Below are 15,184 nucleotides of genomic sequence, written 5' to 3' on the forward strand. Positions count from 1 at the left end.
TATGTCTTGTTAATAATAAGATGACTCTGCAGAAGGGCTGGGAGCGGAATCCCACTGCTAACACCCAGGAGAGTCCCGGCGCTCAGTGTGAAGGCTGCAGTAATCTGCCTGTGTCATCAGACTAGAAAGCAAGTTGGTTTGTCCTGGGAGGACGATTCCACTCCAGAAGGCTTTAGCTGAGTGTGGGGCAGGGCAACAGCAGCACTCTGCAGCAAACCTTCCAAAGAGGCAGAGCTTTCTACGCCGGGTCATGCACCACCCAACTCTCCATTCAGCTCTTCATTAACTATTGCAGCTCTCCGCCGGGTAATAAACACATTACGCAGCTCTGATTACTTCTTAACATCCTCTTACGGTGTTACCTCCATGGAATTTTAGCAGCTCTGAAGCAGAAGTTTGCCACTTATTTCTTCCTGCGATAATCAGCATTAACGAAGCGGACTACTACTGCCATGGCTATTAACACAGATGCACAGTATGAGAAGGCACTGGGGGGATCAGGTAATCCATTGCCTGCAGACTCACATGAGACTGAGAAGCTACTCATATCTGCCTCTGAGATGAAGGAGGAGAATGGCATGAAGAAGTCTTTCTCAGTGACCATGTCCAGTGACAAGTCCATGGGGGACTTAGACCAGAACGGGCACAGCTTGCCCTATAAGTCGGTATCTGCAGGGCAGCTGGAGTCAGCCCCACTCTCACCCTCCAGGGCAAGTCTGGCCAGGGCTTCTTCTACAGCAACCACCAACGCCCCGGACCAGGGCAGGCCCACCGATTATCTCGTCCTGGCTATCTTCTCCTGTTTCTGCCCTGTGTGGCCAGTCAACATAGTGGCTCTGGTTTTCTCTATCATGGTGAGTATTAGGTCACCGTCGGGAATTGCTGTTCTACACTTTTGTTTTCAGTACATAATGGATTATTGCGTCTGTCAATGGTAACATTGTTTCCAACAGAATCAGGCAATGCACTGCAAGGAAGGCTTGATACAATACTGAATGATGCTTTCAGTCACAGGGATAGGCAACAATAATAGAAACAAAGAAATCTAGAATTTGATGGCAGATAAAAACCATTCAGGCCGTCTAGTCTGCCCTTTTCCACATGTACAGAATCAGCTCTTGGTCTTAAGAATCGGGATAGTCATATGCATGTCCTACGCATGTTTAAATTCCCTTACTGTATTAGCCTCTACCACTTCTGCTGGGTAGCTGTTCCACTTAATCATCATACATTCCAGTTGTTGTGGAATATAACTCTTCATTTTCTCAAATCTCAGCATGCTCACCCAGGCATTGCTGATGAGAGTTGTAGCCCGCGGCAGCAGGAGTTGCCAAATTTTGATTATTCCTTGAAGCGATCACTTTACCCCGTTTCAACCCAGAGATACCTGTATTTATATTACATTTTTACTATATGTGTGCCATATTTTTGTTATATACGTGACATGGGAATGTGATGGTATTGTATTCCTATGAATTCATCACCCTTGCTTTTCTGCTTATGTGACGTTTTCTGGTTTATTTAAGAGCATGTGCTGCTTACTGTACAATATTACAAATGCTCTCGCTCCGTTAATGAGATGCAGCCGGATCCAAGCTCCTCCTTACCCATTCCCTGCATCCACTATACTTTTGGCCATCTTGACATGTTAAAGACTGAGCCTGTCTCATTAATCAGAATGATGCACATGGAAGGAGAAAATCTTTGAAGCATGAAAAGCTCTATGTGTTATTGTTAGCTGATTAAATCTCTGCTCTTCTCGTATGAGTTATAGCTTTCATAGGCTGTCCGTAAAATTGGCCACATTCAGACACCCTACTAAAATATTAATTCCGTTACACACAAACGACGTTCCAGAGAATAGAGTTACATTAGTGTGCCTGCCTGCTGAGAATTCTCTCCTATGTACATAGGTTTGTAGAGACATCCTCTATTATCTTATAACCAGTCATCAATCGTATGTCCACCTGTAAATGTATTAAATAAGAACAAAACTGAATCGCTCTTGCTTTGGTATCTGGTTGCAGTGCAATTCTCACAATTCTTAGCCGGCTAGGTGGCCAGTAACCAAAATCCAATGGCTTATTAAAGATTGTTGAATGTACAACTGTCTTGCTTTTGATGAGTATACTGTCAGTTGGCATGTTCACAATATAACTAGAATAGGTTTTATTCCAAAAGTACACAAGTGCATGGCACACATTCCCCGATCTATATGAAGAGACAGTATGTCAGCCGTGACAGGTTTTGCAATATGTGTAGACAGGGGTAACCCCACTGTAGGAAAGTGCGTGAAACAGAGGTCAGCATGAGTGGAAGGAGGGCAAATAAAGCTGACTGTTTAACCAGAAATCCTATGCTCATGAGAGATACAATCCAGGAGCTGAAGCCGACAGGGGTTTTAATGCCCTCATAAAACACTCTTATTGATTCACAGAGAGATCTGGATCAATGCGTGGCTCTAGAATTTACATCAGACCTGCAGGCTTGGTTTTCTTGGATCCATTCATTCCTAGTCTTCTCTTATCCGATACAATGCTGGATATGTAACATTAACAGCAAATCCTGCATACAGCTTCATATGGAAGATGGATTTAGCGAGGTTTTCAGGTTTTCTATGATATTCCACATCATGTTTAGTAAAGCGAATGAGAGGGAGTTTCTTTTACTGTAGAATTTGGTGTACCTCTTATACGTGTATTGAAACATTATCAATATCACCCAGCATATAGTCAATAACGTATTAACAGAAAGGTTCTCTTACGCAGTCGCATTTAACCCTCCTAAATTCCAATTAACATTAATGGCAAAGGATGGGTTCACTGAAACAAATGCCATTCATTCCCACCTAGCAGACGCCAACGATCCGGCTGAGTGACTGAAATGAAGATTATTGAACCTACCTACTACCTACCTTGTAATTTATTTTTTTACTTTCACCAAATCTTCAATCCATTAAGGCTCCCATGGACGTTTTCTCTGCAAAATCTCTTGTGAGAAGAGATCCCTGTGTACTGTGAAAACAATTTGCTTTGAGAGGAAAATCTAAATTATTAAAGCTATTAAAAAATAGAACGGTTTAATGTACACCTTCAAGCTAGGCTGACAGAGGTAACCGTAACACTTTCCGCAGAATACATTTGGAAGGCTTGCTAATGGATTTCTATCCAACCTCATGCCAGTTTCTCACGTGAGAAGTAATGCAACCAGCTATTAAATTATGCAGATTTGTGCTGCAGAGGGTGCTACAAAGTACTGGAAATTATTTAATGTCCCTAACGCAGAGAGGGGTTAAAGAAAGCAATATTGCCTAATATTTGACATAGCAACTGTGACTGCTACTGACTCTTGTCCAGATTCAGAATGATGGCCACTATCACTATATTGGTTGTCTACAGATGTTTTTATGCATCTTTTAGAACTGGGTATGTTTTTATGCATAATTAAGTTAGTAAATTATTGTTTCATATTAATCAAAAATACAGGCGTTACATATTAATATCCCAATATATATACTAAGTGTATACAAAGTTGGCATATAACTAATCCAATCACGTGTTCCATTTTGATCACAGCTGGCGTTTCTAAGAAGTCCCCTCAGCAAAACTTTTAGTTATTTTCTCTTGACGACCCCCACCCAGAAAGCCTAAATCTTAAAAGCTACCTATGGCTGAAATCTTGGTCAATACTTATTTGTCATCAATGATTCCACTAAAATGGATCCACTTCTAAATACATTTTGTGAATGTGAGTGATCTGTTGGTCAACATTTCATGTTTATTTAAATTATGATCTCGTTACATCGCTGTAGATTACGCTGACATTCTTTGTGCAGTTCCATGATTCAAGTGACCGGTTGTATCTCATGTGGTGTCTCCTCTGCGCCAAATTGGCATCCCACTTGTCACTGGCTCACAGAACACCACCAGGTAAATATATGCACAAGACTTTGCCACATTCATGCACACACTGCTTATGACCTTTGACCACTGCCCTGTTTTCTGAACTGGCCCGAAGTGGACCTCTGGCAAACAAGGCAAATGCCTGTTGTGTTGGTGGTTGATGGAGCTGCATACTTACCTTCACTGCTGGTCTTGCCGCAGATCATGTTCTTCATTGTGTGGTCACTGGCTGGATACGTGCGGCCACGTGCTGTGAGACTGTAAAAATGTATGTCATCGGCATACACTGGCCTTAAAGTGCCAGGGCCAATTTACTTACCCAGTTTGGCCCTGCTGCCTGTTCATGACCTGTTGGAACTGTATGACTATTCTCCTGTCTCTGGTGATTTGGTGCTTTGCTTGGACCCTGTGGGTCTTGGGTTAAATTATTACTCTGACTCTGCATCTTGGGCTCCACCACTGGGTGCCCCACACATGTATATACAATAAGCTTGATTTCTGGTAACTTAGTATGAATTCTGCCTTAAACTGCAGTGTACACATTTCATATACAGCAAATGATATATCTCAGTTAATTAATTCCAACCTATGTTCTATTTCAACAGTGAACCAAAATTATAATGCAAAAATTATAAAACTAAAACAAGGTTAGGTGTGGGTGGCTGCAACCATCAGAAACAGCACGTGATCAGGGAAAGTGATTTCAATTGTATTTGGTAACAAATCTAGAGTTATCATCAAAAATATTTATTAACATGACTCTACAGCATCTTCATTGCTGTAAGAATCCCTAAGTCACGGTAGTGATTTCTGTGGCACCTGAGATCTTATTTAGCTTACTGGATATTCACAGTTACCACAAGCATGGCGTAAAACGAGATTGCAGCTAGTTCAGCTTACTTGAGCGTTTGGCTGACATTTTATCCATCCTGGTACTGCATGGGTTGAAATTTCTTGCAAAGGTAGCATATGTTCTTTAAAAATTAATGCAGTGCAAAAGTGCTGGCGTATGCTGGCAGCTATTCCCGTTGTCTAGATTAGAGTAAGTGGCAACAGTACTGTGTGATGCAGATAAGATCATTTGCATATGCTGCCACTAATTATAAATGTACAATGTTATCTTACTATAAATTTACAATGACAGTCCTGTCAATATAATTTAAAGTCTACAAAGGCATCAGAGACCCAACTGTTTATTAGTGTTTTATTGCAGGAAACATGTTGTGGTGTTTAGGAGCATAACTAGAAACCACAGGGCCGCGGTGAAAATATTGTTCTGGGCCGCCCAACTTCACCTAGCAACATGTCTCACAGTGCCACCTTTGCTCCCAAACAGCTTATCAGTGCCACTTTTGTCCCCAAACAGCATGTCTGTGTCATCTTTGCCCCAGACAGCTTGCCTGTGCTGCCTTTGCCCAAACAGAGTGTCAGTGCCCCTAATTAGCATGTCTGTGTCATCTTTGTCCCCAATTTTCAGTGCCCCCAAACAGCTTGTCTGTGCCATCTCTGTCCCCAGACAGCTTGTCAGTGCGCCCAGACAGATTGTCTGGGTCATTTGTATTTCTCAACTGCTTGACAGTGTCCCCAAACAGCTTGTGTGTGCCATCCTTGTCCCCAAACAGCTTGTGTGTGCCATCATTGTCCCTAAACAGCTTGTAAGTGCCCCCAAACAGCCTGCATGGGCCCCTGCTTACACCCTGCGTGAAAGGTCATCAAATCAGCTGTAAATGGGCAGTGTAGCTGTGGGCCTGTTAACAGATGCAACCCCTGCAACGCCAGTTTTTGTTACCTGTGTTTTATTTTAAGCTAAAAGTGCTACACAGGGACCTTCGTCATACTTCTTGTATCCCAATCAAAATATATGTAGACTACAGTACTCATCATATAACAGAACATATTGTGCCTTACCTTTTATTAGCCTGTAAAGTGTTAAGTGAATCTGTATTTAAATATACATACATATATTTCATATACCAGCACTCTGTACTGTGCAGCCGTGTGTACTGTGCTCATTTGCAGACAATACCTTGTGTCTATCTGTGTAAGCCTCCCTAGGCTTGATCTGCCTGTGGCTAATTATGGCACTGGTATGACTCACATACCTACGAAGTCACTGCCTCGGTCCCACTGTCCTCCATCTATGCCCTCTTTTCTAGGCGCTCAGTGCGTTTGCTTGGTATGAGTGTATTAGTGAAAAAAGCAGAACGTGTGTTTAACTATTATATTCTATATATATATAATACATTTTTCTTCTTAGTTATTTATTACATATATTGAGCAAATACTAATGAATTGACGCATCAAATAATGGTAAAAACCTATCCCATAGCCATACCTGGAAGCTTCAACATGGAGCCCTTACTCTTCAGAGGCAGCACCAAAAAGCTTAACTTTGTATGAGGGTGGTAGTGGGAAGTGCTTTCAGTTGGTAGGTGCACTAGAATTCACCACAGACCTTTCAAGCCTACACTTTTTGTTTTATACCCTTAAATATGATCTGGCCTATGGCTGGTGATGGAGAGGAACATTTTTAGGAGACCCTAGAAGATCTGACATTCCCTTGACTTTGGTCTGGGAAGGAAAGAAAAGGGGCTGTATATTATTATTATTATCTTTTATTTATATAGCGACAACAATTTACGCAGCGCTTATATCCCCTCATGGGGACTGCAGCTCAGGAAAAAGAAGATTGAGGACCTGGTTTCCCTGTGGCCTTAACCCACTTGGAGCACAAGCACCTTTTTTTTCTTCCCAGCGCCAGTGGAAGCTCAGTTCACCCCGGGCTTCAAAAGGAAAAAAAACTGCATTTATATAAAATATATTGGTCTTGTTGTAAATTAATAATATCCTAAGAGGGCTTACACACTGATTTTTTAAACTATGTATTATCACACCCAGGGCAGGCTGTGTTCTGCTGTATTGGAGATATGAAATGCATTGCTTTTGTCAGTGTTCTGGTGAGGGTATGATTTTATTGACCGGCCGAGGCAGACTGCACTAGGCAAAAGAAAGTGGCTGCATTTCGTTTTCTTTTTTTTTTTTTTTTTAAATGAGCATATTTAACCTTTATGATACCATAAAGTCTACATACCCAAGTTTCCATACATAGCCAAAGCTCAAGCTTGACAAAGACCCTATGGTTCGAAACATTGCCTGCTTTCACTTAATGGTTTGAATAAATAGTTTCTATACTTCAAACTGCAGTGTTATCAGAATATTTCTTCTTCAACATGTCCCACAGTCTGAATGGAGTCTGTTATTCTGCACCCAGATTTAGCTCAATAGAGGTCACAATAACTTTAAAAAGTCTAAATGAAAATATTTTTTTAATTAAGTACACATTGAAGAATAAAATAACTGTCCTTAGTACTACTTCTAACATGGTATCTAGTTGGAATGTTGCACCAGTTGTATTTATGAAGTGCAATGTATATTTCTGCTTTGTATAGCTGTCAAAGTTGAAAAATATGATTTTTTTGTGGTTGTTTCGATTTATTTATTTCTCCCTAGCCCCTCAACCACCCCCTTAGATCATTTGTTATAGTGCAAGTAGTGTGAGGCTTAGAGTATCGTTGCTACAAAAATGAATTATTATATTGATATTTTTGTTTCAAAATGGATCCATGGAAAGTAGCACCTCTTTCGATCAGGAGGTTGCTTTGTCAATACAAATAGTTACCTAGATACAGCAATACCAAATCAGTTCAGTTAATAAATATGGCATATATTTGGTTTAAAACTGAAATGTATAGTATTACAAAATATTTTTGTTAAGGATTAGGATGTTAAAACTATAGAAGAGATGAAGGTACGGAAATTACTAGTGCAAACTGATTTTTTTAAATATTCATCCACTCATATATTCTAGAAACTTTACACGTGATACCAAAGGCTCACGAGGTTAAAATAAACATTCACACGGCCACACAATATTATACAACAATAGAGGCTTAAAACACTTTGGGATATATTTACTAAAACATGACTTGGCCCAAGTCTGGGAATATTCAGCTTGGATATTCACAGTTTAAGTAGATATCTTGACAGCTTAACCAAGCTGGACCTTGACAGATCACCCGAGTTGAACAGGCCAAATTCAACTGGCTATTAAAAGGGGTAATATGAGTTACCATTTGTTGAATTCAAGAATTGCCTCCCCATTGCAGTCCATGAGCTCGCATCAACACCATAGACTATAAGACTGTCATCAGTAGTAACGGCACACAGGGAACCCATAGGTTCACTGATAAACCCAGATATCGCGATGAAATGTAAAGCTCATCAATTATTGTCCTCCCACCGTGCTGTGTACGGGATGCTGATATATGCAGCTGTGGAGTGCCATGTTCTAAATTATCGTCAATGGTGGTAGAGGTCCAGGTTTCAGATATAACTGGAAGGGCCAACTTTAATTCTAGTGGAACCTTTGTAGTTGGGTCCCTTACATATATCTCTGAGGGACAATGCATGCCCATGCGATTGCATAAACTTACCCTCATTTATCCCAAGAAGGAACTATGAACAAGGTTTACTAAATATTGGTTTTACAGAGATCCCTAAAATCCATGCATTCATATATATATATATATGTGTGTACAGTATATTTTTGTGTGTCTACATTGCGAGAATTAAGAATTTATGTTTACTGTGACCATCTCAGCCAGGCGGTACATTACATCAACTCGGGAAAAAATTATTAAGCACATTAATAATAAATACACTGCCCTTACTCACTCACCTGTATTCAAACACACATTTCAACAAAGCAACAAGTTTTTTTAATACCTGTGCATCATATATACTCGCCCTGACTCAGGAAGAAGCAGAAACAAAAAACATTGGAGCTGCCGGGCCAAACAGGGAAGAAAAAGAAAGTCTTACAGTATAGTATTTTCCATTTTCAATTCAAAGTGTAAAAAACACACTCATAAACAGAGTACTTAAGTGTTCTTTATTACTTCTGTGATGATTTGATTTAGATTCCCAGACTACAGCATAGCAGTGGCCAAATGTATTCAACTTTCCATGTGTCTTCTCTGCCTTCAATCACACCATAACACAAACAGGCAGCCAGGTCACTGAAAGACAATCCGTGGGGGAAGGGGCAGCTATGCATTGGCCCCCCGAGGATGTCTGGGGGGTGCTAGTTCCTGGTAGTCTAACAGGGAGAATTGTGACACAAAGTTAGACGTATTACCCTCCAGTGAGCAAACGGCAAAAGGCCAAGATGCTCAGGAAACCCCATGAGCAGGGCCGGCCCTATAATGGGGCAGACTGGGGCAATTGCCCCAGGCGGCACTTTAGAAGGGGCGGCACTTTGCCGCCCCAAGCGTTTTTTTTTTGAAGCGGAGGAGAGAGAGGGGCGCCGAGTGGTTTTCGCTTACCCGCTCGGCGCCCCTCTCTCTCTCTCCTCTGCGGCGAGTCTCCCTGTTCGGTCTCGGTACCGGTTTGTAATGCAGAGCGCCCGAAGTGACGTGAATTTCCGGCGCTCAGCATTAGAAGCCGGCACCGTGGCAGAGCAGGGAGACTCGCCGCAGGACTGTTTAAATGTAAGTACCGGGGGGGTTAGATGATGGTGTCGGCGAAGTTTAAAATGCCGCCCCCCCCGGCGTCGGCGCGGGAGGGGGGCGGCATTTTAAACTTCGCCCCAGGCGGCGTTAAGTCTTCGGCCGGCCCTGCCCATGAGATTCTAGTTCATCAGCAGTGAGGACTACTCTTAAACCTCCCCTGCTTGAAAGCATTCTAATTGATTTACTACATACCTATATAATGCATAAATATTTGATTACCGTATATTCCGGCGTATAAGACGACTTTTTAACCCCAGAAAATCTTCCCAAAAGTCGGGGGTCGTCTTATACGCCGGGTACTAACCGAGTACCGGGTACTTACCGAGCCGGAGAGTCCCACGAAGCCACGAATCTCTAGGGGAGGGGCGAGTGGAGAAGCCGCCTCCCCTTGGCCGGTCTTCAGGGACGCGCCGAGGTAGGTGCAAGATGGTGATCTCCCCAACTAGCCCTGATCAGCAGGGCTGGTTGGGGAGATCACGACCTCCCTCTAACTAGCCCAACATTACGGAGCTCGAGGTCTGGCACTTCAGACCTCGGCTTCCCTGCTCCCTAAACACTACGCGACGGCTTTTGATGCCGAGCGCGGTGATGACGTCATGTCCCGGGCGCTCGGCATCAATTGCCGGCGCGTAGTGATGAGGGAGCAGTAAAGCAGAGGTCTGAAATGACAGACCTCGCGTTCCCACAACTGGATGGAAGAAAGAAGATAGAAGATGAAAAAGGTAAGAGATGGGGAGAAAGGGGTGTAAGTGCAGTGTATGTGTATATATGTTGGTGTGAGATGGTCAGTGTATGGTCAGGTGTGTGTAAGAGCAGTGTAGGTATTTGTGTGTTTGTAAGCTGGCATGTGTGTGTGTGTATATATATATATATATATATATATACACGTATGTATATATATATATATATATGTATATACACATGTATATATATGTTTGTGTGTGCGTAAAGGCAGGGGTGTGTGGTGAGGGCAGTGTATAAATGTGTGTGTGTGTGTAAAGGCAGGGGTGTGTGGTGAGGGCAGTGTATAAATGTGTGTGTGTGTGTAAAGGCAGGGGTGTGTGGTGAGGGCAGTGTATAAATGTGTATGTATGGGCAGGCGTGTGTGAGTATGTGTATATATATATATATATATATATATATATGTGTGTGTGTGTGTGTGTGTGTGTGTGTAAGGGCACTGTATGTATGTATATGTCTGTATAACAACCAGCCAATCACCGGTAAGGTACATCGCTTGCTGTGATTGGCTGGTTGTTGTATGCTGGGTAGAGGGGTAGTCTTATACGGCAAGTATAGCCCAAACTCTATATTTTAAGTGGAAAAGTTGGGGGTCGTCTTATACGCCCAGTCGTCTTATACGCCGGAATATACGGTATATGCTAAAACGTGTGTTTTTATTCATATGAACTTAAATCTGCTGTTCTTGCGGTTAGCAGAGCTTAAGGACAGGGGGGGGGGGGATAATTTACTTTTTCCATGTAGCATATTTTGTCCCCAGTTATATCCCACATTTAGGGGGCTGGCTACACTTCCCAAAACACAAGGGTATGACAGGAGCCTCTATTTGTATCTGCTGTAAAAGGTAATAAGATAAACGGTAAAAACACACTTAGTTCCTTCCTCTATACGGGCGATAGGAAACATATTACCCAGTCGCTCTCATGTTCATAAATGACAGTAGGCCGAAAACTTGATCAAAAGAATGAAATCCTGTAAAGTGACACCTTTATACAATAAACATACATGTTCATCTTAACATATAGAATATCCTCTTGCATACATGTGCAAGTTACATGCCAATTCCAATAGTATCTTATATGAACACCTTACTCTATGTTATTACAGGTGAAATGATGGGTTTTAAAGGCTATTTGTCTGTTATATTAATATTTTGCCTTTTTTTTACTAGTCACGGAACAGCTTGCAGCAGGGAGACATGGATGGAGCCAGGAGATTAGGACGCCTGGCCAGGCTTCTAAGCGTGGTGTCTATTTTGCTGGGGCTTATTATCATCGTCCTCTGTATCCTCAGCTTTACAGGTAAGTAAAATGGTCTAGTAATACTAGTGTGGGAAAAGAGCTTCTTATAGCAGTCGAGCTGCTTTTGACTACAACTCCCATCATGCTAAATATGTAAATGGATACGGTATGGTTTGAGATGAATTCAGCAGCAGCTGGGAATAATCGTTCAGTCTATTGAAGCATTTGCACCAAACTACCTGGGCGTTGTTGTCCTTCCATTTGGAGGATCCCATGTGTTTAAGATCTTTGTCACTTATTACTGGGCAGGGAGCAGCAGAAATAAGTAGCTTGCAATTCTTGACTTGCGTAGCATAAACTCAATTAAAATAATTAATTTCTAATGATGGTGGTAAAAACCAAAAACTGTGAAAGCATCCACTTCATGGCTATTTGACGAAAACATTGTATTTTCCCTTCAGTGGCCATTCTGTGTTGTGTTATAGATTTCATTTGTGACAATCATAAAAAGACAGTTTATAAGGATGTGGGTCAATCACTGATGTTCAAAAGTTAAAAGCCCCCCTGTAGGGTATTTATCTTTCTCCACATTCTAGATAGAATATAGACATCCTTACACATTGCCTTTTGAAGGTATTATGAGCTGCACTCTGTAGCATAGGTGCTCCTAGGCCACCTCGTAATCCGCTGGCAGTAAATCCTTAACAATATATAAGAGAAGACTTAGTTAACCCGCTGTGGCATCGCGCCCTCTGAAGAAGTTCCCCACAAGATGGTGGTGTGACTGGCAAACATGACTTTAGAATTGATGGATCCCCATTTCTCTGTTTCTTTCTCGCCTAAAATACTAGTCTTGCACCATAGCGTTAGCAAAGGGCTGTTCACATTAAGTCGCATTATCATACGGCAAAGTGGGTGGCAGAAGAGCCGGACACATCCATTCTGTCAACAAATAATTATGAGCTTAATGTAGATAGAATAGGCAAACCCTTTCTCTCACCGGTCATCGCAATCGATATTATGAATGAATGAATATCATTATATGAAAGTGCCTTATTGTTAAGGACAGCCTGTACCATGTGCCCTGTTTCCAGAAAGTTTCTGGGAAATTAAATGCAAATGCGCTTGTGCTATGTTTTAAAAGAATGATGAAAATGCATATCACATAGATTAGTACCTCAGATGTTGAAATGTTCTGCATAAGAATCTAGATCAATAGAAATACAATTTCCGCCGAGCTCTGGAGATGAGGAAATAACTCGTTGTAGATCTTTGGGAAGCGGGGGCTGTAAGAGGCTCCTATACAAAATGAGTGCATACATTACAAAGTATTGATAGAAGCATAACCTGGAGCACATATTTACTGAAAACATAAAGTGTTTAGTGATACAAACCATTGCTAGGTTAAACCCTACCGATGTTATTAATGTTTGTGATATGAAACTATGATTTCTTTATGTTATTGTTTAACAAATATCTGCTGACAACAAAATAAGTCACATATTCTTTAAATTATTTAGGGTATTTAATAAAATAATTATTTATCATAAAATCAAAAGTAATTTCAGTTGACTTAACTTTCCGAGACGGTTACTTAAATCTGTTTAACCTATGCGATAAAATATATCTCATGTTTAGTAACTACAATAAGTAATGCGGGTAAGTGTGCCGCCGTTGACTGACCGCTCATCTCTCCTTTTCAGTTTTCCAATAGATCTTGCAGGTGGGACGGAAGTGAGAAACGGATTCGTCCATGGCCTGCCTTTTCCTTCAGACACTTTCTTGAGCCCTCACCGCAAGAGTATCTTACATTTTGGATCATTGTTGGAGGAAGGAGCAGGCCTTACTCTGCCCAACATCCAAGGGATTGCATGCAGCACTTTATACACCCTTGGGAATTGACACAGGATTTACAGCACACACAAACAAACTCACAACGTGGGAATAACCAGACACCCAGGAGGAGGATTTACAACAAATGGAGGCTGAAGATGGACACTGTATGGGAAGGCGCACTGGGACTGGTATTCAGGTGATGGCACAAGTCCTGTTTTTATTTCCAGCTTTTGTATCAAAGGAATGAACGCTATTGTCTGTATGAAAATAGTATAGCTGAAAACTGCCAAATATAGGGTTACTATTAGAAAAAGACACTGGTGCTCCCACAACATGCTGGGTGGCCTCCCCTGTTTTGGATGATGCTGCTTCCTCGCTGACAAAATGGAACAGGACTTTTAATCTCTATTTTTAGTATTTTTGATGTGTAATTTAAAAAAACCTAACCTTATGCATGTTTGCGTTTCTCTGCCACGCCGATCACCTCTACTTTTCTGCGTATGGTTGGACAGGCAGGCAAGCTGTTTTACGATATGTATAAGGGGTTACGGAAATGGTTAGGCTCTTGCAAATCTTTACAAACAATGATACATGGTGGGTTCATGGCTCGATATTGGAAGGTATTCTTTCTGTAATCTTGAGGGTTTGAGGGGCTACCAGCAGTGCACATAACTGCTACATCTCCAGAGATTCTAATCTGGGTGTCTGCTGGTATACAAACATATTATCACTAAAAAAGGCTTGATCTGAATATTTGCATGGTAAAAAAATGGATTTCCTTATTTAGAGGTGGAATCTTTTGTTGGAACTTTTGGAACCTCAGAGATATCTTCTTCAGATGGGGTGCAATTATCTTTGACTGGTCCAGATATCCATTTTTCTTATTTAGCTACAGAATGTCCAAACACAATTTCAAAAAAGTCATCTTTAATATTTTATCTTTGCATATAACCTACAACTATGTCAAGCTATAACTGTTTATGTTGCCTTTAAACACTGGGTAATAGATGGAGTTTTTACATTTCACCAAAATCTGATTGTATGCAGAAAATATTATACTAAAAAAACCCTCTGGGAGTGAAAAGCATGGTATCTGTAGGTAAACGAAACAGACTTTAGGTCTAAATTTCAGGTGCAGAGAGGAAGGCAGGCGAAGATGCCGAGTGTGGATGAGAAGTTTGGGAATCTCATTCCTGTGCTGTCTCTTAGAACTTACGTTTTGCTCAGCTTTGTTACTAGCGACTCTGGTGGGAATCTGCTGTGCTCAGCTAAATATTTTTCCAAATTTTAGCACTAATGGAATGATTATGGGGAACTGTCACATAAATGAATGCCTCACTATAGGTATTTGTTTTAATATTTTTAGCTATTTTGAATTATATTTCACAGCTCTGATATCACATTTGCCCAATGACATCCTCCCCTATTTCTAATAATCTCCCTAAATGAAAATAAGAATCTTAATTTTAGCCCAAGAAGGAAGTTGTAAAGACCTCCTAGACTCTACCTCCACTGCTGTAGCAGACTATGCATGTATCTCTAGTCCGATCCCTCTTTGGCCCTCTGGGTGCCTCTTTTAAAATTGCTAAAAGCGATTGCAAAAAATACATTTTCTGTTGGTAATGGGGCTGCAGACTGGTTGCTCAGGTGATCATCAACACCTGTCTTTTACTTCCATTGTCGGCTTGAAATGGCTTCATATTATATGGAAACCTATTGTTTACATTTAAATGCAATCAACCAGCAATGGAGGTAAAATAATGATGATGATTAGTCAGTGACCAATCATCAGCATCTTCACAAGTAAATTATTCCGATCCCTGCCTGTAAGCAGAGATTGAAACAGCAAACAGCAGCTTACTGTTACCATGACAACATGTCAAAAATAATAAAG

At 41.2% G+C, this 15,184-nt stretch overlaps 1 protein-coding gene across 1 annotated transcript; it reads left to right on the top strand.

The window, feature by feature from the left end:
- Positions 1-228: 228 nt before the first annotated feature.
- On the top strand, positions 229-13,384 carry TRARG1 (trafficking regulator of GLUT4 (SLC2A4) 1). The gene is made up of 3 exons (XM_053456863.1): positions 229-854; positions 11,385-11,514; positions 13,158-13,384. Exons 1-3 carry the CDS (start codon positions 453-455, stop codon positions 13,166-13,168), a joined length of 543 nt encoding a protein of 180 aa, XP_053312838.1. The 5' UTR covers positions 229-452; the 3' UTR covers positions 13,169-13,384.
- The last annotated feature ends 1,800 nt before the right edge of the window (positions 13,385-15,184 follow it).

Source organism: Spea bombifrons, chromosome 2 (genome assembly GCF_027358695.1).
Source record: "Spea bombifrons isolate aSpeBom1 chromosome 2, aSpeBom1.2.pri, whole genome shotgun sequence".
Lineage (NCBI taxonomy): Eukaryota > Metazoa > Chordata > Amphibia > Anura > Pelobatidae > Spea > Spea bombifrons.